At 38.7% G+C, this 27,545-nt stretch overlaps 1 protein-coding gene and 1 long non-coding RNA gene across 18 annotated transcripts in view; one reads left to right on the top strand and one right to left on the bottom strand.

Moving 5' to 3' along the window:
* Positions 1-27,545, bottom strand: part of LOC113459698 (uncharacterized) — a 201,238-nt gene that overhangs the window by 172,720 nt on the left and 973 nt on the right. Inside the window, exon 2 of one of the 15 annotated variants that reach the window (XR_012579183.1) lies at positions 17,042-17,177. The exons of the other annotated variants lie outside the window; for them this stretch is intronic. This is a non-coding gene — a long non-coding RNA (uncharacterized LOC113459698). The remainder of the gene's footprint in view (positions 1-17,041; positions 17,178-27,545) is intronic. 15 annotated transcript variants of the gene reach the window in all.
* ALCAM (activated leukocyte cell adhesion molecule) overlaps positions 27,127-27,545 on the top strand; it is a 115,981-nt gene continuing 115,562 nt past the window's right edge. For 2 of the 3 annotated variants that reach the window (XM_014269432.3, XM_074536067.1), the window contains exon 1: positions 27,127-27,524. In XM_014269432.3, coding sequence (XP_014124907.2) covers positions 27,425-27,524 — 100 coding nt within the window. In that variant the 5' untranslated portion in view covers positions 27,127-27,424. The remainder of the gene's footprint in view (positions 27,525-27,545) is intronic. The other variant, XM_005490401.4, reaches the window with a different exon arrangement.

Genomic DNA, 27,545 nt, shown 5'->3' with positions numbered 1-27,545 from the left:
GCACATCTAACTTCCCTTCAAATTAACTCTTGAAACGTCCATCAAAACTTGTTACAATTTTATGAAACTCCAGCACAGTCCCATTACTCACGGGCATGTTTCATCTCACTCTCCATCTCCTATTTTTAATATTTCATTTTGGAAAACAAATGCAGACATTTATACATTGTGCAGTCCCATGACTGCAGTATTGCTATTGATTTCTTATGTGACAAACCAAATACATATACTCAGCAGCATCTGGGCTGGTGTAATGATTTCTGAAAAAAAAATCCACTTTTCACTTTATTAAGAATGTTTGGGGAAATAGCCTGGTAGTTTTATACAGGGTACCTTAAAACTGGAAAATAAGGCTCACTCAGCTACAGCTTTGTTTCTATTGCTAAGCTGTCTTCTCTTCAGCCAGAGCCTGATTTGGAACTCCTTTTGGAGGGCTGCAAAAGCCCAGCCAGAATCTGGGGAATCCTCACTATTCAAATTTATCATTCTTCCTGGAGGTAAGCAGAAACTACTGAGGCGCCGCATTAAAACCAACCAACCAACCAACCAACCAACCAACCAACCAACACATCACCATCAACAACAAACCAACACAAAACCAAAAAAAACTCCAAGTCACCAAAACCTAGGGATATCACCTGCTTTGTTTCTTCCTGTGTCTGTCATGACACCTTTTTCAATATACCAGGATTCTTCTTTCTTTTTCATGAGGGCAGTTATTGTTTCATTATAATCTTGCTGCTCTCCTAGCAACCTGATTTTGTTAGCACATTTTTACTTTACGTTCTTTGTGTTCAAGATGAAGCAAACTGTTACAGATGCTCTAAAAATGGTTAAATAAATAATTTTTCCAGTATTTTCATGATTTATCCTGAGGCATTGTATCATCTCAGACTGCCAAAACACAAGCCAGGTCTCAAGGTTCCATTCATATCAATGAGAAATAAAATGGGAGTTAACAAAGGTAAAAAGATGAGCTTGAAACATTTCTAGTAGAACAATCATTTGGATGATAAAGAGATGTGAACTGGGAATTCCTACAACAGATAACTGAAGAAAGGAATGTTTTATCAAAGGCAATTTTTCTTCTACTTCTTTATAAGAGGCTGGCAAAAACAAACTCAAGAATGCTTTAAAGTGAACATTCTATGACCTGTGATGTGAGTTTTACTGTGTTCTCATTCAATTGAAATGTCCTTCAGGATAGGCAAGATCTGGATTTTTTAAAATGTAAAACAAGCAAGCAAGCAAACAAAGCAGTGAACCCAGAGTTCTTTATACAAGGACAAAAGGGTGATCATCTTTAAGAAAAGAACAAAGGACAAAGGGATGGGAAACATTTATCTGTATTCTTATGAACATCAAACATGGGACACATCAAAAGCCTGTAGACTTTTAAAGGAATTGTAGAATTCATTGAGAGCTTTTAATTGGAAATACTGAGAGCATTGCACATGTCTTGAGAACACTATAATTGCATATGCAAATGTTCTGAAGTGCATTGCCATGAGGGCATGCCCTCTGTGTGTCAAGAAATCCTGGCCAGGACATCCTTTAGCAGAGTGGTTTGGAAACCACACGGTGCACCTGGTGATCAGTAAAGCTCAGGGTCTGAATGGAAATACACTGCTGCAATTTTAAGAGCTTCCAATATCCTAGGACATAACACAGTACACACTAAGGAAAAAGCAAACTGAGCTCTCATGCCTCTCTCATAACTTCCAGGTGGAAAAAGGCCAGAACCTCTTTCCTAGGGCTTTTCTTGGAACAAACACAGATGTCTGGCACAAAATTTGTGTTTGTACTGGATGCCAAGCTGAAGCTCAGCTTTTCTTGATTTCTCCTCAGCCATTCATCATATGGATGGTCAAGTAATTTCTCTCTCAAGAGCTCCTTTATCAGTTTAAGAACACCTGACCTCGGTTCAGCCCACAGATGCAGGAGGGGAGGCAGAGATGCCTGTAATTGACAGGCTGAGCCCCATAGAGCCCTCATGCACCACTGGCAGCTGAGCCTCCACCACCTTGGGCACAGAGCCTGGCCCCTGGCCCGCAGAGCCCCAGTTTGAGTCACTCTGACTGCAGAGGAATGAAATCAGCCCTCAAGTGGCTCCTGCTGCCCTCACAAGTGGGCACAGCCATGGTCACCAAAGTCATGTGCCAAACGCTTTTTTTGTCTGAACTGAAAACTGCGGTGGGAGAAGGAATATTTAGGGACAAAAACACCTGAAAAAAAATGGGTGGAAGCAGCACCTACCGCTACATTTTGTTCTGCTACTTGCAGTCCCCTCTGTTAAAAAAGACATAATTTTAACTTTGGGCAAATAATGTGAGTAGAGCTAAGAGCTCCTGAAGGATTTGTATATTCCCAAGTGAAAGCTGCTATATTTAATTTCTTTTGACAAAATATGCAAACAATTACAACTACTAACAATTATCAGATCCTGAAGTCCTAGGCAAAATGCCAAAAAATTTGCATCTTCACTTTCAAAATAATTCATAGGCTGCATGTTGTATTTCAATATAGCAGACACCCCAAAAATTTACTGTCTCAGGCTTAACTAGAAGTTACTGTTAAGCACTACAGATTGAAATAAAAACCTACCGAGCATTTAGTTGCAATAAAATGTAACCAAAAATTATAATAATGCTACCTTTTACTTTTGCCTATATGATTCACGGAACAAGAGATGTGTTAACAATGTCAATGAAGCAATTTGAAGAAATCTTTAATTAAAAAATCCTAATCATATAGAAAAGAGTAAAGTAACTTTCCTAACTTTTATTAAAGGCTCCAAGAGAATTGATAGATTGAAATCCAGTCAAATATCTAAGCAGACGGTAAAAGCCACTGCACATTTTAATAAAGGTGTTGCCAAAATAGTGTAATACTCTGCAATATTTCAACATAATCTTGATTGCAAAATGTCTGAGTTCTTCCCACAACTCTGTGGACAGTCAAAAGCTCACGCTTCCATCCCTTCCTTCCTATTAAAAATCCATCCAGATAATTTGATTTTGAATAAAATCCCAGAAATTCTTCTGAAAAGGATTGAATCGTTATGCGGAATTGCAGACAAATTGAAGATAATTGATTTTTATGCATGGAAATTTAAATTAAGGCAGTTCATGTTTAGAGTGACAGAATAGAAGTGTGCCTTTTCAGTTAACACATTGCGAAATTCAGCTCTGATTAAACTCATCCAGATTTATATAAGGAGCTAGCCTAAGATGGCCATTTGGGGGAACAAAGCAGAACTGAAGTTCGTCCCAACATTTCATATTTTCTCACATAGCAAAACCTATGCTGGGAATTACAAAAGCAAGAATTTTGCTTGAAGATTGTTTCTGATTTTTGTGTGAGTTTTAATATTATATATACAAGAATAAAAAAAAAGATGGAAATATTTTCCCCAGAAAAGCTTAGACTGTGTTTCATCATTTCAAAGTCCATTTTTCATCCTTAACTGGGTGAAAATAAAGAATTTAAGTTAAAAATATAAAACTGTGGATTACAACAGGGTGTGACTGAATCCATAAAGCATCTCTCTGTTTGGACTATGGGAAAAAAAAAAAAAACAACCAGAGGTGAAACATCCCAGAGTATGGAAGCACTCTTAGAATGCTTAGAGCACTCTTAGAGATGGCCAAGTCACATCTGTCCCCAAGTCACCTTCCCAGAACATTGTGCTGGTTTGGAATGTAAAGTCTTGGTTAGTGGAGAAAAGGGCAGGAATTTTATGGAGACTTTAATGGAATGAGGTAAATCTAAAATACTCTCCAAGAGCTGTGTGTCAGGGTGTGCTGGTGCACTTCTAGTCCATGAGAAATGGCACCATGGTTCCTTCTCCTGTTGTACCTTCAGACTGAAGAATAACAATTTGGGCTTTTCTTGCTAACCAAAAAAATTTTAAAAAATAATAGCACATTAACAGAGCAGTAGCACAAGCTTACCAAATTTAATTTATTCAAGTCTTTATTAAATACGCACACACAATAATATAGAAGTGGGCACAAAACAATGCAGAATCAGAATGTTAATATTAAAAGAAAATACAGCAAAAACATTCCCAAAAGAAAACCATAAAATGTGTTTTTCATTCAGAACATTGATTAAACTGCTTTCCCCACCAAAATATTTTTCTTCATTCCCATAAATATTTGAAATAGTCCATCTCAAACTATTTTAACTACTGCTAAGAGTAAATGTACATTTGAAAGCTAAAGCAACATGCTGGCTTGCTATACTTATTTTATATAAGAGAAAGCATCCTTGCCAGCAACTTATTTCTTACTCTAACTCTTTCTGGAATGTGAGTTGACCAGCAAAGCATAACAGCAGAGCTTTGAAGCAGAAGGAAAGAGGGGAGAAAAAAATACTAAAACCGCTCGAAGGCACAGAAAATATGATACAAAAGCCAATGGCACAATATCTGCACAATCCAGAGGATCAACAAGGCACAGAAATATTTTCTTGTGGTGCAGGAGTGAGCTGGAAGCAATTAGGGAAAAACAACCCCTCAGTGCTACTTACAAACGTGAAGCAACAGTCACGACTAAAGCACAGTGAATCGGTGCCTGCCACAGCTGCCATTTCCAAAGTGCTGCTCCAACAGTGGTTTGTGGAAGGAAGCCTAAGAGGGATAAATGTCTGCAGGAGCCCCAGGGACATGCAACTGCTCTACAGACATTAAAAATAGCAGTGTGAATTCCTGCTCTGACAACACGGCCAGCAGAAGGGTCCTTGGCCCCAAGTTAGTTACTAATGGATACTAAAAACCTGGGAAGCCCCTTAAAGTCTCACCCTGGGCCAGCCAGGCAGATCCCACAGGCTCCTTGGCTAGAAGCTGAATGCTGATGAGCAAAACCAAGAAGAGGGATATAGTCTGAGGATGAAGCAGAAAATGAATTTGCTGAATAGAAAGCTGTGCCTGGCTTCCTTAATCCTTGCAGGTCGGGAGTAATTGCAGTGATTCCATAAAGCTCAATCACAGAGGGTACAGTGGTTAGATGGTCATGTCTTTGGCAGGCAGTGGTTCATATTAATAATGTTCCAGGCTTTCAGAAGCAGCCTGTATGTCTAAATCAATTACTTCCTGCAGCTCTTGTGTGCGGTAAGCAAGCAACGCTATCTCTTTTCTGAGATAAGGAAGCCAGAAGGAACTGAAATCGTTACAACAGGAATGTGAAGCGGACAGGACAAGGGTCCCATATTTCTTTTGTTTAGAGTTGTGCTTTGAAGAATTTCTCCAGCCTGTTTCTCTTTCTCCTTTTATGTTACTCATTGTTATCTCTTCAGATTTCAAAAAGTGAGTTAAGCACCAGAAAATGTGCAGAGCTGCTGAAAAGCCACTAAAAAGGGCTCTGTAAGCCTTAAGAGTCCTACAAGGGCTTCCCTACAAGAGAAGTGTTCCATGCTTTGGCCTTGCCATTTAAAAAGGTCATCAAGTGATATTTGCAAAGAAAAACATGAAAACCATGCAAAATGTAAGCTTTTATTTAGAATGAAGGCTGATACTCAAACATGCACCTAGAGTAACTTCAGTGTTGAATAAAACATTCAACACTGACAGTGATATGATACTCAACATAATTTTATCCATGAAAAATCTTAAACTTGTTCTATTCATCCTCAAAATAACTTCAAGGGAGGCAATTTAATAATGAGGATAGTCTCTGTAACAAGCCCAGGATAAGACTTCCCCGGGGGTTTCCCAGGTTTTTAGGATCTGTTTGTAACTTGGGGCCAAAGATCTTTCTACTAGCCTCCTAGAAGGAGGCAAGATGTGTGCTCTCTTGTTCTTTCATTTCTGAACAGCATGATTTCCTTAGCATTCCCACTGGACACACCCATGCTTGCCCTTGCAGATTATCCAAGGGTATCTTTGCTAAAAAGCACAGTGGATGGAATTCGAGATCTACTGATGCTAATGGCAAGAACTCCCAAGTATTTTGATGAAACTCATGTGGTATTAATTTCCTGAGTCACACTACAATTTTGGTCATTATTTGGGGGAAAAAAATCAAAATCTGCACAATTATCTTTGTGACCAGATGGGAAAACTATTACACTACAGGAAATACATCTGGTATAGAGTGTCCATGTATGCAGTCTATAACTCAAGGGCATTATAGAATAATCCTGTATACTGCACAGATATGTGAACTAGTATAGAAGCAATCCAACTGTGCTAGTACAGGCATCTACCCAGTCGAGAGAGATTAAAAGCAGCTCAGATTTCTGTATGCTTCACAGTATGCAGTGAAGCCATTTCCTCACTAACAAAAGATATTTACATTAAATCCCTTTAATGATATGTAATCTTAATTATAATGTAAACATAATCTTATGTTACAACAAAGATTTCTAATTGGATGCTATAAGAAAGACTTCTTATACTGGTTTAGTACAAATTCACTCCACTCCTCTTCTTAGTATCTGTTCTGTGCTGGCAGCAGATAGGCAGTTTGGTTTTTTTTTTTTTTAAGCAATAGAATTTATTAAAAATGTCTCTCAGCCCAGCATTATTTCTACTTTAAGTCAGAGACCTATAGAAAGAATTGAAAGATGAGGACATATTCTATACTTCAACAAAAAGCCATGCTAAAAGTATTGATAAAACAATAGGAGAAAAATAAATCAAGAAATATCTCCAAAGTCTAGCATATAGGGTCTTTCACTGTTCCAATACAATATAAAAGAGAGCGCTGGTACAGAGCCCAATTATTGCCTTGAGTGCAGTATCAGTTTTGCTCATGTCTTCAAAGAACTTTCTGATTTTTCCAGCAAGTTCATAAAGCTCTTGTAGTCTGCCTAAGAACTGATAAAGAACTTCACTTTCTGAGGCAAAAAGTGATGTCTGCATCAGAAACAGCTGTGTTAGGAGGTTCTGACAGATTCCTGTTGTCCCAAGGGTCATTTCTTGGTGAGGTACATTTGTTCCTATCACTAAAATGCTGCAGGCAGAATCCTCAGCTGGCACAGATGCTTTGTGCAGACTTGTCAGGGAGCAGCCTGGGCATCCTAACCAAAATTTATGTCCTAATTTCAGGGGAACAATGCCATAAGCAGCCACTTCCCCACAGTGTGGCTCTGGAATCTTCTAGCCCAGAAGAGTGCTTGAGCTGCAGAAAGTGTAGATAAATTCAAGCAACCAGCATGAGTGTGTGTTATGTAGGAGAACTCCAGAGGGATTCTTTCTTGGTGTCCTGATTTTGTACCTAATCTTCTAATCTTTGATGGCACTAACTGCTGAAAATAGGGAAGACTGCTCCTTTGAGCTGCTGCTGACAAAGGATGAAATGTGGCTGTGGCACATCACAAAAACAGGGCCACCAGTGCTGACATGAATTACAGACTCTGTAGGCTCAGTGGGCAGCATTTGAACCACAAATACAAACACTTAGCAAACTCAAAAATGCTAGCACTGAGAGACGCTCAGAGAGCACCTAAAATCACGGTTTTGTGAGGAAAAGCAGGAATAATGGTTTCAACAACAGCTAGAGAAGCTGGCTCCAAATGTCCCTGCCATCCCCAACCAATTCCACTGCCCAGGTTCCTTTGTCAGGGGCCTCCTCACCCATCCTTAGCACACTCAGGGAACATTTTGTGAGATTTTGCATGTATGAGCACTTCATAAGTGTTTTAGTTTCTTTCAAAAATACTCAAAAATTCTTTCAAGTCACAGGTCTGTGCCAAATTCAGCATGTCTGAAAACCATGGACACAACGTAGGAGACTGGGTAAAATGGTATTAAAGGATTTCAGTATTTATTACTAACTGTGCAAGAAATGCATGTAGCCAAAATGAGAAAGGGAATAGCATGCAATGGCAAACGTATAGGAGGTTAAGTTCTAGACTGAAAAACCTGACTCTTAGGAGTATTCCTCTGAAATGCTTACAGTTTTGTTGTCTCTTTACTCTACTCTCCATTCTGCATCTTTGCCTTTCTCACCTCAAAAATGAATTGATCAAATTTCTAGACTACATTCTGGAATAGGCCCTGCAGTACAACTTGCAAACAAAAAGGGTTTTCTTTAATTTTTTCATATGCATTAAATGCTCCATATGTAGAAATAGAGCTTGGGTGAGTCTCTGTCAATCTGACTTCAGTACTACTCAGACTATATTAATGTAATGATTTAGAACTTTTTATTATTTTTGTAAAAATAGCGTTGCTTCCCTTTTGCAATTGCCATGAGATTGCAAGACAGAGTTGTTATTACAACAGGTATCAGATTTAAAGAGCTGAACATCAATGTTATAAAGAAAAGCATTATCTCTATGCACAAATGTATGCATACATAGGGATATGCGGTGAGGTGTATGCACATATATTTATCTGTATATATTTCTGGTTTTGTATATATGCCTCCCTCATCCTGCCATCACAATGGCAGAAGGCAATTTTGAACCTTATTTCAAAGCAAAATAAATTGCCTCCTGGCAATTTCATTTTCAAAATGTTTCAGTAAATTGTTTTGTTAAGAGTAACATCATTTTCATCTCACCTAATCATTATTCGTATAAACAGTGTTTTCCTTTTAAAAATACATTGCTTTATACTACTAAGTTTTGCTGATTTATAAACTTCACTGCCCCTAAACTAGCAATATTGCAGAGAATGCTGATTATGTGACTAGATTGGGTGAGACTATTCCTGAACTTCTTTCTAAAAATGAGGTCTGAGCTACAAGGCTGTGTTGTCCTCACCATGAATGAAAACAAGGACACAAATAACATAGATATTACCGACATATGTAAATTTAAAAAAACTTGCTTACTTAAAAATATGTGTAAAATGCATAGATTGCTTAAAATTACCTATCCAGTAAGACTTTAATTTTAATGTTTTTTTTCCCTCCAAGATACCAGGAAAGTAAGATTTTCAGAAAGGGAACACTGCTCCTGAACAGTTTCTGTGTGCAAATGTTAACTGACAGTCATTCACTGACTGTGGCACATTGCTCTCAATCCAGCAAAGGCAAACACAGTTACCATTACTTCCGAGTCAAACATCCATGGAAGTGGTGGGGACTCCACAGCCCCACTTCCCCAGAACAAGAACCAGGGCTGGATGTATGCATCATGTTAATTGTGCAGGATGGGGCACCAACACTTATTCCAAAGGCCCTTCTTTCTTCTTGCAGCTACATCAAAAGTAGAATTGCAAGAGAGCAGAAAAAGAAACAGAAAAGCACAATTCAGAAACACATGGACCCTCTTCTCAAATTCAAAGGCAGATGCAAATTACAAGCAGTGAAAAATAGGAAGTGCTGCATTCAGCTTTCTGCCCTGGAACACCATGGAGTAAACACCCAACCACAGCAAGTGTAGCACGTAGGACTGTGGTTTCATGAAAGGCTTGCTCCAGCCTCTGCAATAGTTTGAACTGAGCTCTTAGTCAGATGTGATATCTGCAGACTCTGTAAATTCTGTGGATGAGGTAATCTGGGTCAAACTATGAAGAAAAAAAATCAATTTTTCTTTCCCCCTGCTGCTATTTCATCTGTTTTACAAGATTTAGTCCTTCTATAAAATTGTACAGTATTTAGATTTCTAACAAATAGGAAGTCTTAGTAAATATAGTAGAGTATTATACCTACTAGTAACCTTAAAGATTATTATAATTAATGTGCTATAGTTACAAAAATAATGTTAATAATGATGATGCATATACATTTATTTGACCCAAACTGGCAGCTCTGGACTCAGTCAAGCACAGAGCAGAGTCTTCATCTCTTCTCCTACCTATATTTTTGGAAGCACTTTTTTTCTTGCTCAGGTTAAAAAAAAAAAAAAAAAAAAAAAAGTTTTAGTAGAACATCAGAAGGATTCATCCAAATCCTGGACTATATATTCCTAAAAAAGCCAGATACTTCACCTGAGTCAAAAATTACATAATGCCCCAGTCCAATCACAGTCCTTGTCTATCTGTGGTCTGCTGAGGAAGCAGCAATGGAATACAGCATTTTCAGTAAAGACTTTCCACATACTGCCACATGTTATTCTGCCACAGTTATTCTGTGGTACAGCTTTCAGCTGAACAGTGGGAGTGAGGTACCTTCCACATGCATTTACAGGCATAGTCAGGATGCTGTAAGTGTTTCTGACATGGTGTATATGCATTTCCTTTTTTCTTTCTTTTTTTCCCAGGGATAGCTGGAGACGTCGTTGTCATTCATAGCATCTAGCAGCTTCCAATCTGACATAAAATCATTCTTTGCCAATATGAAATATCTGCTGGTCATGATGCATGCTGTTTCTTATCTCTGAAGATGTGAACGTGTGTTTCAGATATACACAGCCATACCCTGCTATCTCTTAAGGGTAAGTTTCTGAAAAGTGCAACAGATAACAGGTCAATGGAGAGTAAAATTATTTTTTTTCTCATAAAAATAAAACTGTTGTAGTAAAGAGAAGATGCATTCAGGCACTTAATACACGCAGATATGAACAGTATTATGAAATCTTTCCCACTCATGTGCCATTAACCTTAACCAGAAGCATATTAAAGGCTTAAATGCAAAAGGAAGATGTTGCTGCAAACCACACACTAGACACCCACATAGTTCTAGAAGCATCAGTGTGATAAACAAACAGCATTTAAACAAGAAAAAATATTGTAATGTTTCCAGGAATGTATGTTTTGTCAGGATGTTATTCATGTAAATATTTTATAAAAACAAGAGATGCTTATATCAAAATATATGGGAGAAAAAACCATAAATGCATTGTTTACAGTAAAATGTCACCCACTTATTAAGGTGGTTCTAGGATGCCTGCTGCTGCTTATCATACCTGCTTCAATATGACTAGGCAACTCAGGGAAGTTTTTTACATAAGATGGGTGGTAGAAGGGTGAAAGATGGAAAATCAGGGTGATAATGATTGGTAGCAGGGCAGAGGATGAAGCAGCTGACAATGGAAAACCAAGACAGGCAGATCAGTACAGATAGCAAATTCTTACTCTTTGTGCATATATTTAATATCCACATGTGGTGCAGATATATATCTACAGGTGAAAGGAATAATCTCAGATTTATGGTGTCATAAGCATTAATGATAAAATATATGTTCTTTACTATATATATATGTAGATAGATATAGATATGGCTAAAGATATTCACATTTATAAGCCTTCTATGAGCCTTCTAAGATACAATTGTTTCTATCCTGAAATGCTTAAAACTAAATGAATGGCAATTGCTCTTCAGTAATGTATTCTACCAGAGAAATTAAATATGAACTTGTCCATCAGGGAAAAAGCAGGTGTGAAATTATTTACATCATGCCTCAAGGGGAAATCACCTAAACTATTTCCAATAGTCAGAAATTTTCTCAGTGATTTACTCACTAATAATATCTATTTGAGTTAAAATCTGTTTTCTTGTTGGTAATCTGAAATTTTATTCTACCTTCTTTGGAATACCAATACAGTAATGAAGATTTTGGAATAACAGAATGTGCAATAATTGAACTTTGAGATTATAAGTGTTATTTCAAAGTCATGAAAAAATTGTTAACTTCTTTCAATTAGAATAAAACATAGTAATGTCTTCTTCCAGAGATTTTAGCTACAGATGCAGAAGTGATAGAGAGGTATCATCATTTCTGTCCTAAAACGTTTTTGCTGTCCTCCCTTAAAAGTGTAGGTTGATTTAAAGTTCTTTTCTCTCACAAAATCTTTATGGTAGCTAGCTAGCATAGCTTTCAGATTTTATCTTGCCATATGTTTCAAGTTGTGTGCTTCAGTCTGCATCTGCTGAGTATCTGCTACGGTAGGGCTACAGCATCAACTCAAAACAATTGGGACTACAGTCTTTATAATAATTACTCTCTGCAGCTGTTGAAATCAGAATCTCTAAAAAAAGGAATTAAAAAACTGTAGCTTCTCTCCCTCTCTCTTTCTTTATTTTTATCTAAGGCAAAAAACAAGCACATCTTGATGAGGCTTTCTGAATTAAAAAATAGAAGCAGATTTTTTTCAAGGTATAATATAAAGACATGCTGCTTTAGAGTATGGAATAAAGTTACATCTGTCTTTAACCATGATAGGTGATTTAGAGAAAATCTCATGAGGAAAAAAACATTGTAATACAATACATCTTAGGCATTAGAATTCTCATTTGAAAATGACATTGACTAAGTTCTGCTTTTCAAAAAAAAATTTGCTGGTTGTCATAAACTGAAGAATCTATTAAGAGCTAAAACCTTAGCAATCCTAAACTTGCTTCTCTTATGGTTTATGAAGTCATTGTCAACCTCTTTATCTCAAGAGCTAGACAGCAAAAACAAAATCAACCTGTCTTTCCAGGAAATATATTCAAGCACCTGCATGCCGTTAGATGTGGTGTCACTACAATGATTCAGAAGCTATAAAGAAACCTATTTCCAGTATGAAGGAAGAGTTTGGTCCTGTAGTTAAGGTAGAACTGCTTGATTAGACTAATTCATTCAGAATCTGAGTGCAGCAGCCATTTTTATCTGTTCTGTTCCAGTATTGGTATTTAAAAACTTCTGTTATTAAAATAGCATGCTCATAGGATTATAACAAGGTTCAGTTGTAAGTAGCCTCAGGAAGTCAAACAAAGGATCTCTGTTGAAAGCAGACCATGTTTCTCACAACTTAGTCCAGCCAGGTCTTGAAATCCTTCAGAGACTGAACATTCTTGTTTAGCACCTGTTCCACTGTCCTTTTGGGGAAAAAGGTTTTTCTTGTATCCAGTTTGAACCTCTCTTGTTTAGACTTCTGTCCCCTAACTCTTGCCCTCCCTCAGGGCTCACCACTAGGAACCTGGCTCCAACATCTTGATCACCTCCTTGCTTCTCCAAATAAAGCTGCTATTATGTTTTCCCAGATGTTCTCTTCTCCAGATGGAACAAGTCCTCCAGTAATAATGTAAAAGCAAAAGGGTTTTATATAGGTATGAAAATAGCAGCAGTGAGTGCATGTCATGTTCTTACTGCTGCTGAAACTCAATCAAAAGTTGGTCTACTGTTCCTTTGTTAAATAGGGAAAAGAATGTTTCTGCTTCAAATGATTGAAAGTGCAGATTTTCTAAGGTATTTAAGGAAGCTGATTGCTATTATATTTGGGGGAAGCCAAATATCTAGATAGCTTCAGATATTCAGCAATAACATTGTAAAAAAAACCCAACAAACCACTATATGGTCACCACAACTGGAGCCCTTAAAGGTTCAGCAAACACAGGAAGTTACTGCATGCACTTGAGCAGCCACATCTGGAATACTTTCAAACCTACAATGAGCATATGCATAAATATTTTCATATTATTAGCTAAAGAAAGATAGTGCAAGAAAAAAAAAACAGGAAGGCAACACATACAGGGACAAAGAGTGCATATGTGATGCTCAGGAGTACATTTTTATAATAAACCCAGCTATTTTCTTTTTAATGCATTAACTAGTTGCCAAACAAATCTCACTACTGTGGTGGTGTGAAACTTAATTTCAAAATTTCAGCTAAATCAAGGAGCAATGTCAACACTTCTGTGGCTGCACTGTGCTAAAAAAATACACAAGGTAAATTGCTCTAGAGGAGTCTTAATCCGTCCATGAGAACTGAGTCTCAGTTCCTCTGTTTGTCTGGAGTTCAGGAGATAAACTCTGTCCTTTGGCAATACATTAGCAATGGGTCTAAGGTTTTCTTTTCAATAAGTTCCTCAATACGGCGGAAATCCACCCCTTTCCTTTCTGCATAGCAAGGTTCAAATTATTACAACAGTTGCTATAGCAGCATTGGAAATATTCTTCCAATAAAAATTAAGCTTTTTGTTTTATTGTTTTGATCTACCCAATGATTTCCTCTCATTTTAGAATGATGCTGCTTTTGGTGGGGATTTACTCCATTCTCCAATAAGTGTCAGAAGAATCTAGAATATTCAGACAGGTCTCTTCCTTTTTCTTTTGTGCTATAAATTTAAGAATTAATAACTAGGAAATAAATGCAAATTATTTCCAGGTAATAAAGTGTTATATCCTCTTTTTATGAACATTAATGACAATTTTAAATATGGTGAGGTTCAATCTGCCTAGGCAGACTCTAACATAACAATTCTGTTACCTAATTACATCATGATTACCTACAAATTCAGCCAGCCACCTTACACATCTATATGTGGTTGAAGTTACTAATTTTCTGCAGAACTTGCACCACACATTACATGGGCAGGAGTAGAGAAGCTAATTTGAAAACACTGAAATAAAGAAGATGCACAGGAAACAATTTCCATAAATTATTAATCTACTACTTGTTTAAAATTTTGGGGAATGAAAGGCATGCTGAAGAGAAGCAGATATGCTGCTACTATAAGGGCTAAAAGGTAGACCACTAAACAATGTATTCTAATAATAAAGTTCACCTGAACTGAGTTTTAAAGAAATTACTGGCATTTTCTTTCTCCTCTTTTAAGAAGTGCTGTACAATTTTCTCTCTCTCTCTAAATACATACATGTGTATCAGTGTGAAAAATCACCAAGATGTAAGAAGCAAAAGTATATCTAGCAAACTAGGGGTTTTTCTTCTTAGCCAACTTCAGAAAAGCACTTGAAGTGCACTAGGTCTGACCTGTGCACTAAATCCAAGGAGCACCAGCTATGAAAAATGTATACAAATACTTGCAAGAATAGAAGAAATTGTTTGTACTGCTGGTAGTCTTTCCATGGCTCATTGTTGCTTTTTCTAGTCTTCCACAGGAGCCTATGGTTAAGGCACAGGAGTTGTGCAAGAGGGCTGCTGCAGTTTTCCTGTTTTAATGAGTGGGTCTCCAATTCTTAAAACAAGATAGCAATCAAGTATTTAAATAATTGTAAGATTCTGTATTTGTTTTGAAGGACAGGATGAAGATGGTGATTATATGAAGCAAGTCTTCCTCTTTCAAGGTTACTCCTCCCTACTCTATGTTTTCTCTCTAACAATGTAGACTGGAAGCACATGGAGAATCATAAATTATGGATAACAACTTTAATTCATAGCCCTCATAACTGAGAACCCTCAGTAATCTGCACTTACTCTCCTATGCACCAGCAAACAAGCTATAAATCTTCTGAATGTTGTTACTAATATGCCTCTCTTTTCCAGCAATCACAAGCAATGTCTCAAAAAAAAATAGTTGCCTTATTCTCTCCCACAGTATTGTGGAACAGTTTGATAACCATGGATTTAGCATTAGTGAAGAGTTCAAACACAGTTTCAATCTCAATGAAATTAGGAGTTTTTAGTTGGTTACTAGGGCACACACTCATCTAAATCCTTTGCTTTGTTTACACTCAAACTATTTTTTTTCCAAATAGAAGTTAAGAGCATAGGAAAATTGGGAGGAAAATGAAACTAAAAATGTTAACAAGATACTGGATCAAATTCTTTGCATCCTAATTGAGCCATAATCTTGTTTAACAGGAAATTTGCTTGGTTAAAACCCAGGAAATTATGGCCATTGTCTGGGAAGTATGGGAAGCACGCTGAGCAACCTGCGTAACAAAAGAATTGTGTTGAAAGTTGCTCGTGACCTGCAGACAGCACTGCCTAAAGGAACTCTCTGGAAAGGAAGTGAATTCCACTTGAACTGCTAGAAACAGCATCTTGCCAGCAAGAGGAATATGGCTAAAAGAAGACAATTCTGGTATGCTGTGTGTGTCTGCAACAGCAGTGGCTGGCACTAGTGGGATTCTGAGAGAAACAATAACAGGAACTCAGAGCAGCCCAACTCACCCATACTTACAGGATTTCAGGAAGAACATTTGCAGCCTGTGGTAGCTGCATCTAGCCTAAAAGGCAATGAAGATACACTACACATTCTTCAAAAAAGCTATTGCCCTGAATCAGCCAAGATTGCTCTTTCACTTTGAAGACAAACAGGATGGACTTAAGTAAGTGCATAAACAATTTTTCAGGTCAGCAGTAATTCATGCAAAAATACTTTTTTTTTGCATATGTCTCTTGACAGTACAGGAAAGTTTTAATATAAATAAATGACAAGTAAAAATCTCAATTTCATACTGACATATAAACTCCATAATGGCCTGTTTATTAAGATCAGCTTGCATATGTTGCACAAGAGTGTTAAGACCCCTCAAACATGACATTGGAGTAAATTTGAATAACAAAAATAAATTAGCTCTGGACAGAAATTATGCAAAGATTAGCTTAGTAAGCAAAGTATTATGCTTAACAATTTTTTTCCTCAAACCTACTATACTAAAATAAAATAGTTATACATTTAGGAATAAAAAGGACCAAAACCAAGAATGTGAGTTAGCAGGCATACAATATGTGTCCGCAACTGTTTCTCACTATTCTTCAGCCTCCTACCAGCTGCAACCGACTAATTTTCCCACCTTGTTAAAGAGTGGATTAGTTCTGAATCTAATGTACTGTTTGTTCAGAAGGCAAAGGTATTTCCAAACTTATTTCGAATCTACTAATTCCCTTATATACATACACCTACAATCGTGTGTAGCCACTGCTGCTGTGTTCCATGTGTTCAAACAGTAGGAATCATCAGTAACAGCCGCTGCTCTGCATGGGGAACATGACATAATTCTGAAAAATCAAGACCCAATTCCTACAGCCATGAACAGCCTCAACACTCTGAACCCCAGTGAGTCACATAATTCCATCCATCTTTTCCCATGAATGTTCCATAACAATGATGGTACTGCTCATCTTGTGATCAGAACTTAGGGCCTCATGATGAAAAGTTCATAAAACAAGTAATTATAATGCCTATTACATTAACTGTAGTAGTCACCTGAGTACCTGTACAAGAAAAGTCCCTTGCCTCTCTGCCTCCCATGGTTTCCACATAGCTTTGTCTAGCTTCGGTTTACTTACAGGTAAATAACACATCCTATGTATTGCATATGTAATATCCCAAGGATGATTTCATAAAAAAAAAAAACAAAAAACCTCATCGTAATTTATTTCATTGCACACAGATGCAAATCACAGTTAACCAGCATTATCTAACACTTCATGTTTCAGCAGGACTTAGCTTCAGTAATGTCTTTGAATAAATACCTTGAGAGGGCAATCTGCTGCCACTGGAGGATAATGCACCCATTGCAAAGCCCCTGTGCCAATGTATTAGCTCTCCTTCTGTCATCGCTGGCTCAGCCTTCTCCCTGCTCTTCATTCTGGTCCTTGTAGTTGTCAGCTATTGAAATAACAAAGACCACAGTGTATGACTTGAATGCAAAGAAGATAAATCAAAATGCTGCCTTCCTCCTAATAATACCATTTTCCAGATTATCCATGGCTTCCACAAAGGCTTCACATATACTTTGGGAAGGACATGAAGGATTCAATACCAAGAGGCATTGGATTAAAAAAAAATTCTCAAATTCAGACTTCTTAACATTTCTGAAAGAACTGAAGTGGCCCACTTGAAGAGTTTCTCTCAAGGTTAGCTTATTCTCAAGCAACACTCAGAGGAAAAAAACAAGATGATGTAGATTACAGGGCATTACCAGACTTTGTAGCTGTTTTTGAGTTTTTTACAGACTACTTGTTGATTCAGAAATTCAATTCCCTCCATCCCCTGCCTCAGTTTCCCAATCAAACTCAATATAAATAATGATACTGACATTCTTTCTTAAAGTGCTGTTGGAACTATGCATGACGAGCACTTCACAGAAGCTGCCTCTAAGTACTATTATTCTCTTCTTTTTCTTTTTTTAAATTTAAGAGCCACTTAGCTATAAGTGAGATAGATGCCATCTCTAAGAACCTCTTAAGACCTCAGAATTTGGTTCATACAATATAAGAATTACATGGCTGTGCCATCCTCCATGTCATCAAGTAGCATTTGACAATGCAACATTAATTTAGTAGGAGCTCAATTATAGGCTCAAATCCTCCTAGTTGCCTTTTAGAGTGTTCTGCTTTTCAAGGGGTTCATCTCTCTCAAAAGAGATATGATTTGCAAAAAAAAAAGCTCACAATGCATGCAAAATTAGTTGCAGTGGTTCAAAAGAAAGTGGAAACCTGTCTGCCTAACAGCAGCATTCACTTCAGTAATCTTCATTTATGCCTCTCTAAAACCTCACCTCCACTCTCAGAAAACTGAAATTTCCTACACTGCTGCGCTGTTTCATTGAAGTAAATTTTAATTTCCTTCCCCATCTCTCCCACAAAAGGACTTACAAAATGTCTACACTCTCTTCCCATTTCCAACTCCTCTTTCTTTTGTTTTGACCTTTTATCTCTGTGAGAAAGCAACAAGGCTGAAAGATTTATACTTAAAGAATGGGTGAATGAATGTGAGCAAGGTGCAGAGCACTGTGATTAATGCATCCTTTTTTTTTGTTTGTTTAAATAGATTTTATAACTGTCTTACAAGAAAACAGCAGGGGAAAAGTTTAGTTTGAGGATCAAATGTTTTTTCAGTATACATCTTACACTTAACAAATACCCTTACACAGATGAATCTTCTTATCTTGAACTACATATTGAATATTCAATTTTGTAGGTGAACAAGTGGCATGACCACTATTTTGTGTATGTCATTATCTATTAGTAAAGCGATACAAAGCCTGTTCACTTGTAGTGATTGTGTAACATCTTTAGCATTGGGTGAATTTTAAAAAGTACAAAACAGAAGATAAATTCGAGCAAAGGGTCAGAAACAATTATGTAAGGATCAAGACCTGTTTTTGGTTAACTCTGAAAGGCAGCTCAGAGCCACCCAGCCATTTGCTCATTCCCCAAAACGTGCGTGAGAGAATCAGAAGGGTAAGAGTGAAAAAACTTTTAGGGTGAGATAAAGAGAGTTTAACAGGGAAAGTAAAGCCATCATATAAACAAAGCAAAACAAGGAATCAATTCACTACATCACACGGAAATGGGATCAGCCATCCCCAGGAAATCAGGGACCCACCATTTGTAATGGCGATTTGGGAATACAAACACTATCCTTCCAAACATGGCATGAAACAGAAACATCTTGTCTGTGAGACATGGGAGATTGTTTGACAATGAGAGAGTACAGTGAACAGCAAGTCTGCAAATAAATTAAAACTCTGGGTAGCAGAGTCAAGGGAATAAATCGCCCTCTGAAAAATGTCATAGACTTAAAAAGTTAGGTCAAATGAAAGCCAGAAAAGTAGAGAGGTCTTGATAAGTTTTCCCTAAGCAAAATAGGTAGACTCTCCTTCTTGTTACTAACTGCAAACCTTCAGAACATTGATGCCAGGCAAGTTTGAACCCTTCTTACTGCCATTCCTAACTAAGAACCATTACAGACGTCCTGACAGAATGAGAATCTGACCTTGAAATCTACAATGTGCTTGCGAATCCACCTCTTGCAGAGTGTGATCCTGAGACAGCTGATAACAATTGTCTTCCAGCCTTTGAGTTGAAGACTGCTACTAAATTGATTGCCAAAATATTAGTTATCCATCCTTATCAGAAATTCTCAGCACTCTGTATGAAAAAAAAAAAAAGCCCTTGCAGCACTGCTTGTATAATTGCACTGATTATTTTAGCCAGTGGAAACACATGGGGCAGCTGCTACAGTGAGACTCTCTCACAGGGATGCACCAGTAATTGGTATTACCTTCTAAACTGTGACTCAGCACTGGTGTCTAATCCAACAACCTGTGGTTACATCTTCTGCCAACAAAAAACACCATAAATCACCTTCCCAAAGACATCACTACAGTTTATTGGCGGTAATTACAAGTTCATTTTTATGAAAATACATGTCCTACTATAATATCTGCAAATCAAAAGTTTTTTCAGGTTTGTTTTGGTTTTTTTCTACATTTTTTTCCTCTAACATAAAAAAGAAATGTGTACAAAGTGTAATGTATTCAACTGAGCCAGGATGATGTACAAGAAAAACAATTTGCCTTCAAAACACACTACACTCATCCTATCTAGTTAATCTGTAAACTATCTGTAGCAGGAGCTCTTCCTTGTTCCAGAACAGCAAAGCTACTTAAAGTGAGTCCAAACACTTCAGAGCCTTTTTGCTCTAATGCAACATATATATCATAATCATAATTCATACATGGCTATTTCTCTAAATCCATGTGCTCTCTCTCCACATCACATCTTCAAGCATGTTGACAATTTTCTGCTGATTTAATTAAACTCTCTGTTTTCAACAGTTCCAATCACTGTGTCCTTTTCAAGAGTGCACCTTGAAAAGGTATCACCTTCTGAAGAGCCAGCATTATAAGGGAGATATTCCAATACTATTCACCTAAGTTGTGTTGCAATCTTAAGAGTCTGGTCTTGAAAACCTTTCCATCTTCAAGCATTTAAAAATAGAATTTACAAATCTAGCCTTGACACAGGTATCCAGTTAAATGAGAAAGGATCAATTACATTTTTTCCAGGGATCTGACAATACATGGTTCTGAGGAACACAATCAACTGGTGGCCTTTTTATCCCTTGAAGCAGGCCTATTCCTACCTTGGGTAATTGGCAGACTGGAAAAAACCAATTCCTTTCATTTACGTAGGAATTGCTCTTCCTAATCTACAAGTGCTGATGTAGCACAACTGGGGGCAGACACACTGCAATAAACGTTGCAAGGAAGAAATTGCAATGCTGGAACAGACAGTGGATTCATTTTAATGGTTCTGCATATGGCTACATTAAAAAGAAAAAAAAAAAGCATCATTGATTTCCTGCTGACCCTCTCCTCTAAGTTAATGAATGAAAGCTGCATATGTTAAAAGTCATGCAGCATGAGAAAGTCTGCTACTACCATCAAGAGTGTAAAGGAAAACTGATTACTAGGGCCTGAGGCAATACCTGTCACACAAGGAAACTGCCCAGCTTTGGGATGTGCAGAATCCAGTGTCCTACTATTGAAAACCAGTGTGAACCTGGTACTAACTCTCTATTTTAATCCTTCCTTTCCAATTCTCATTTTATCACCATCTCTCATTTTCTCATTTCTCCTTTATTATTTGTATCTCTCAAAGAAGCAGTACTTTGAAGGATCTGAACTCTGCAGTATGGTGCACCTTCTCTACTCAACACTAACTCATCATTCTTCAGCTCTTGAACAAGGTTCTGTGGTTCACTCAAGACAAAAAAGGAAGAAAATTGCTTCTGCAGAAGAGGAAACAAATTTCCTTTGGTCCAAGTAAGTTCTAAGCAGGCACGAAAGGCTCTGAGCTGCCTTTGCCCTGTCCATCTTCCACAGAGACCTACAAGTTTGCTCAATTTTCACTGATTTTCTTCAGCCACAAGCAGATCTAAAACCAAGTGGTCTCCAGGTGGATAAAGAGCAAAGTTTTCTCCACAGCTTGCACTCAAAGTTTCCATAAAACATACCTTATTTCTTTCCATCCTTACTTTCACTGCTGTTTTCATAATGCAAAGGAGAAAATCCCCAACGTACTCTGAATGAGTTAGCTCCACTTTTCTCCCCTTGGCTAAGTTTGAAAATTAAACATGAGCACACTAACTAGTACAAGCAGGAGCATTTCACTGAATTGACTACCTGCCCTGCTTCTGATCTTTACATTTGTTTTCATTACCTTTCCCTAACCAACAGAAATATAAACAGAGTAGTTTCAGTTTGGGAGGCTGAGGGTGAAATCTCAGGAACTCTGAATCCTTTCTTTTAATCACCATTGGTTTTTCAAACAGATTGGGAAAGCTGTTCATATCTCTAGGGTTCAGTATCTTGTCCAATGTCACAGGCTGCCAAGCACTTAATGCTCTCACAGAATCTGAAATCCTCAAATGAAAGGCAGGACAAAGGTGAAAGCTATTTGAGTGCCTACCTTATAAAATGCCATGATTTAATGTTGCAATAATGAGTGGCAGCATGCAGCAGGGATAAAAGGAGGCTGCTGGCCAGAGCGGGCCTCCATTCCCCTCTGCCAGGATGCTGTCTGCACTTGCTTTGGCACTGTGAGCAGAACTGGGAAACACAGGCCCAGATTTGGAAGCTGGGGCAGATTATCACAGAGCTGACCTTGCAAGAATCAAGCCAGTCCAAGCCTCAGCCACAAGTGACATCAAGAGAACAGATGGGGAATTGCTTCCAGGTGAGGCTGGCACCAACACCAACAGCACTCCACTCCTCTGTGAACAGCCCTGTGGAAAGGCTCCTCAGCCCAAGAAGCAACTTCCCAAGCCAGGATTTGGCTGAGCCCCTCTGAGAATTGTGCTCTGCATCACTTGAGACTCAGGAAAGTGCATCCTGCACACAGGCAGGCCAGCTGTGGGTAAGTGTAAAGAGCTCATCCAGCAGGGCAGAGGAGCTCAGTGACATCCTAATAAATCCCATGACACTCTGCTCTTTCCTGCTCCTTCACAGCATGCCAACATTGCAAACCAGGTGTTGCAGAACTGCTTGCAGGATATTTCTGGCAGAATGCAATGGGTCTTGTCAAGGATGCTCCTTAGTGCAGGAGGCCCATCAGATCCGATATTATTAAGGTATTTTCCTGTTACATTTAGGGACTGTCAAGCACAAGAAGTCAAAGAATTGGGTTCCATGGACACTGAGAAAAGGAGAAACAGTCTAAGCATTTTAGCAATGCTAATAATCTCATTCTTTGTATTATAGCTATTCTACTTCTCCAATATATTACCAGTGCTACTCTTTGCAATTGTGTATCCTACTGGATACCTACAGAAAAATAATTCTTTGCCCTCATAAGTGGATTTTGTAATGAAAAAAAAAAGAGACCTGAAATCTGAAAACTGCTTACTTTAACCTACCTCAAACCTTTATGAGAAAGGCAGAGGAAAAAGTCATTGAGCCTTCACAAAAGACAAGTAGGTGGCCGGGAAAGTTGATATATACTGGTCCAGCCTAAAGAACTGGATTGCTTTTTGTCTTTGTGCACTTCTCAATCATCATCATCTAATGTGACTCTTGTCTATTTTGTGCACAATACCTGCTTATAGTCTAAAAAATTTATTTTCTTCATGTTTGTTTTTAAGGCAGATCACAAACTTTTAAAGCCAACCAGCTATTCTACAAACTCCTTATTCTCATGTTCCACTTGTATTTTATGGAAATTTAATCTCAGCTGAAAGCATTCTGGGTATCTTGTATATAATACAAATGTAATGTTATTTTAATGAATGTTTGTACAGTGCTGGTCCTGTGGTTAAATTATGTAAAAAACAGGTGCACTGGACATGGGTAGTAGGAAAATAAGTTTGTTTCAGGAGCCTAATTGCTATACTGATTACTGTAATAACAACACTGGCAGGCATTTGCTAATGTTCATGAGTAGTATGATTTTTGCAGTGAAGAAATACTGAAAGGTATTCATACTGTAATTTGCAAAGGTTTTTTATTTATTCCAAATATATGGGTCTTGTTTACTTAGGTGAAAGACAAGTTTGCAGATACCTGCAAAAACCCCAATTAAGTAGGCTTTCTTCTTTGCTACTATTGGTCACAGTTCACTTTTTTGCCAGCTCTGGTTTCTGACCATTTTCTATGTGTCCTGCATGTTCTGTTTGAAACACTTTAGAACCTAGAGTTGTACTTGACCATGTACAGCTGATCGACTTCAGAAAGACTTCACTGCCAGTTATCCTCATGTGCCAACACTGAGCAATGCAATACAACTCCTGACAGATATGAGTCTTCATCTACCACAGCTTCTAGTGCAATCAAGCAAAATCAGTGAAAGACTCTGCTTGACTTCAACATGCTTTGGCTCAGATTTTCACAGTCTGGTGTTTAAAGGTATTCAAGGCACCTAAGGGGACTGGAAGCACCCTGTGGATTTCTCAAGAGTCATAAAACATGAGCCAGGTCCCAGCTGAGTCACCAAAAATTCCTGTGTCTCTGTTGTAACCAGCTGTATGGATTACACATATGCCTAACCCTTGGTGTTAGATAATGCTGAATCACATTTTAACACAAATGACAACGATCTAAATCCATGCAAGTCTCTTCTGAATTGACACCTTTGTCCCAGCAGCGCTCAGCCAAACTAACAGAACTAGATTTGCAGAAATGCAAGGCTGGACATTGTGTTCAATGCTTGTCTTACAATTCAAGGGCAGTTTCAACAACAGGTCTCCACTTTGCAGACTGTATTTTGAGTGCTGAGCCAAACCAGCCCTCAAAGTTTCCTTGAAACAATATTAACAGTCATCCACTCACTATTAACAACAGATTAAATTATCAGGAGCATTGTGCTCTATTAAACACTATTCTCTATTATTCTTGCTAGAAATTGGCTTCCAAAGTGTTTTATGTACCTGTTGCTAAAGGGAAATGATGTTTCAGCTTAACAAAAACTCTTTGTTATTATGCACAACCATTATTAATGGATTACACTTTCAATCCACTTTGTCACATAAATAGAAAATCTATGGTTTGATAGGATTAAACATTTAACAATGCATTATTATTGTTATTGCTTTTCAAAAACAGTTATTTTCTACAGATTTTTTTGTACTAGTGTTTTAACTTCTTCAAAATAAATATTTATTTTGGACTTTAAAGCCTGGCAGTTGCTGCTTTTCCAGCAGATCAGTGCCTCACTCATGCTCCCATTAACTTCAATAGGAAGAGGAGCATGGCCCAAGAAAATAATCTGTAGGAAAAAAAAAATCTATATTCTATCAACCTAATAGACATTAAAAGAATTAGTTATAAAGTCTCAGAACTGAGGATAGCTAAAATGACATTGCATATAAAGATATCTTTAATAATTATCTTAACAATTTCTAATCACATTTAAAATCCTGTAAAGTTATCAAAACACTTAAGCAATCTGAGCTTGAGATGTTTTCTATTTACTCAGAATTCAAAGAGCTCCTTTCATGTGAAAGGTAGAAACAGCTTTGAAGATAAATGACAAAGGAGTGAGGGAAACCCTAAACAAATCATACTTCTGATTAAAGTATTATGTCCTTAATGTAATCTCTCACATTTCTCATATTCCTTACAGACTTTAGGCAACACATTCAGAGCAAAACAGTCCTCCAATAATTTTTCACAATACTATCTTGAGCACAAATTGTAAAATTACTCTGTATATTTTGCCTGCCTGAAATGTATAGTTCTATAGCTTGCCTTTTAGTTTCTGCACCATGCCATTGGAAATTATTTATAATATTCATAAAGATTTCCTTATCCCTTCCCCCAGTGAGAGAGAACATACACTACTCATTATGTTGATGCAAATGAGGCAGCAGTTAATCATCTGCTTTGAAAACAAGGTACTTGGGCATTATTTAATTCCCTAAACCAGCAAACCATGTGTTTGCCTTTATACAAATTGATCTCGCTATTGCCATGTTGGAAAAAAAAAAAGCAAACAGGTAATAAATGCAGAGTGAATTCTGGCCTGTAAGCCTTTTCTTATGTTTATTTACACTCAGAGCATTTCTAGAGTTGGCCTTTTCCGCCTTTTTTTGCCAGCCACAATTTTATTCACTTCAACACTTGCCCATATCAATGCAGGAGAGAGGATTAGGCCCTAATTTTTAATGGAGCCCAAGTTGTTGCAAAATCAGCACCTACTATTAAAAGCTCTAGAAATTAAAAAAAAAAACAAAGTAGGAATAAAAGTTTGAACTGTGCTAGATGGTCATCTCAGCACAATTCTATTGAGAATCTCTCAAGAATTTGAGGAGGTCTCCAGGTTTTGCAGAAAGAGAAATATTACATTTCCCCACTAATGATTACCCTACAACTTCTAAACACACAAGGAAAAAAAAAAAAAAAAAACAACAAACCAAAAAAACTGAATGGGAAACACTAATTCGCTTCAACAGGAAAACAAGATTATTGATCTTAAAAGTAGCATTTTTTTAATCTGCTTAGTGATACGTCCATAAAGAGAAATCTGCTGAGAAAACAAAAAATGACAGAGCTCTGCTGAGCAGTAAGCCTAGAAAGTAAAGTATTTTTAAAACTGATTACATGGCATGCTGTACACAATATGAAAGATAATAATAATAATAATGTGGAAGAACAGAAGGACTTTTTGAAGTGAAGACAACACTTTAAAGTTCTAAAAGCCAAATATTCTTTACCCCTCTTTACAAAAAACAAGCATGATACGCAAAAAAGTACACAGGCTGTGTTTCTCTAAACACACTGTTATCACTGTAATGTTTAAGTATTTTTAATTGTTAGACTTCAAGAAAATTGTTTTGAGAATAGCACAACAGACTGGCTAAGTTTGTCTTTCATTTTCCGGCGTTTTGGGGAAGTTCCCGTTCCAAGAATTCAAATCATCACATGGTGAAGTCAGATAGAGCACTTGACACTTCGGATTTCACTACTAGAAAGTCCCTCTGAAAAGACCAAACTATGTGCATGATTCATACTTCAGATTTTGGACATCAGGTTTACTTCACATGACTGCGTGGGCTACATGTTGATAGTGCAGAACTGTTAACTGAGAAACTCGCTGTGCGGCTCCAGCGTGCTCATTTCCCTCTCAGTGAAACAGCGCTGCTTACTCAGACCGAAACAGGAGGAGAATGGAGCACTGTGCATGAAAGCGCTGCTTCTGGATTACATCGCTTTGATGAGGAATCTTTTTGACCTTTAGGGCAGCCGACTTCCACAAGTGACGAAAGATCCCTCTTCACCCTGCAGTGCATTTCTTCATGCAACCAGAGTGTTGTGAGCTCCCCTCCTTTTATCCAATCCTCTGCTATATCCATTAAATCAGATTAAGCTGATTGTTACTGTCTTTGCTTTTTAAATTTTTTCCCTTTTTTTTTTTTAATTTTGGCTCAGAGGAAGCACAATCAGGTTTCTATACACCCAACAGAACGAGCATTGTCGTTATTATTTCATTATTTTCTAGCTTTGGATTTGCAATACTCGTAACCAACACGCATCCTACAGCACCAGAGAACAGCCCATGCACGGAGCAGAAGCAAAGCAGGAGTAGGGGAAGGGGGGATCGGATTGTCCCGCATGCCCGGCAGCCCCGGCCCCTCGCCTGCACAGCGCCGCCCCGGGGGCAGCGGCACATGGCCGGGCTGGGGGCCCGCACATCCCGCACATCCCGCACGTCCCGGGGCGGCAGCGGCGTCGGGGCTGCCCGCGGGGCTCCCCCCGCCTGCACAGCGCCGCGCTCCGGGCGGGGCGGGGGCTCGGGGGCCGGGCCAGCCCCGCCGCCGCCGCCGCCCGGCTCCGCCTCTCCCGCCGCAGCGCTCAGTCCTGGAGCGCCGCTCGGCTGCCAGAAGGGAGCCGCCACCTGCTCCGGTGCGGAGTGGTTCCTCGCTGCGCGCCGAGAGGGACAGCAGCCGCCCCGCCGCCCGCGCCCGGGAAGTTACCGCTGCTCCCGCCGCCGGGAGAGAGCCGCCGCCGCTGCTTCCTCCCGGCTTCGACGAGGGAGAAGTCGCTGCCGCGCTCCGGTGCGAGAGGGAAGAGCCCCCGCGGGCGCGCCGCCCCGCTCCGCCGCCGCCTCCCGGTCCCGCCGCGGGCAGGCGGGATGATGGAGCCCCCCGCCGCCGCCGCCTGCGCCTCCTGCCGCCGCTGCCCGCTGCCGCCCCTGCTCTGCCTGCTGCTCTCCGCTCTCTGCCTGCCCCCAGGTGAGCGCCCGCCCGCGGGAA

This window comes from Zonotrichia albicollis, chromosome 2 (assembly GCF_047830755.1).
Source record: "Zonotrichia albicollis isolate bZonAlb1 chromosome 2, bZonAlb1.hap1, whole genome shotgun sequence".
Classification (NCBI taxonomy): Eukaryota; Metazoa; Chordata; class Aves; order Passeriformes; family Passerellidae; genus Zonotrichia; species Zonotrichia albicollis.
This window is presented reverse-complemented; position numbering and strand designations above follow the sequence as displayed.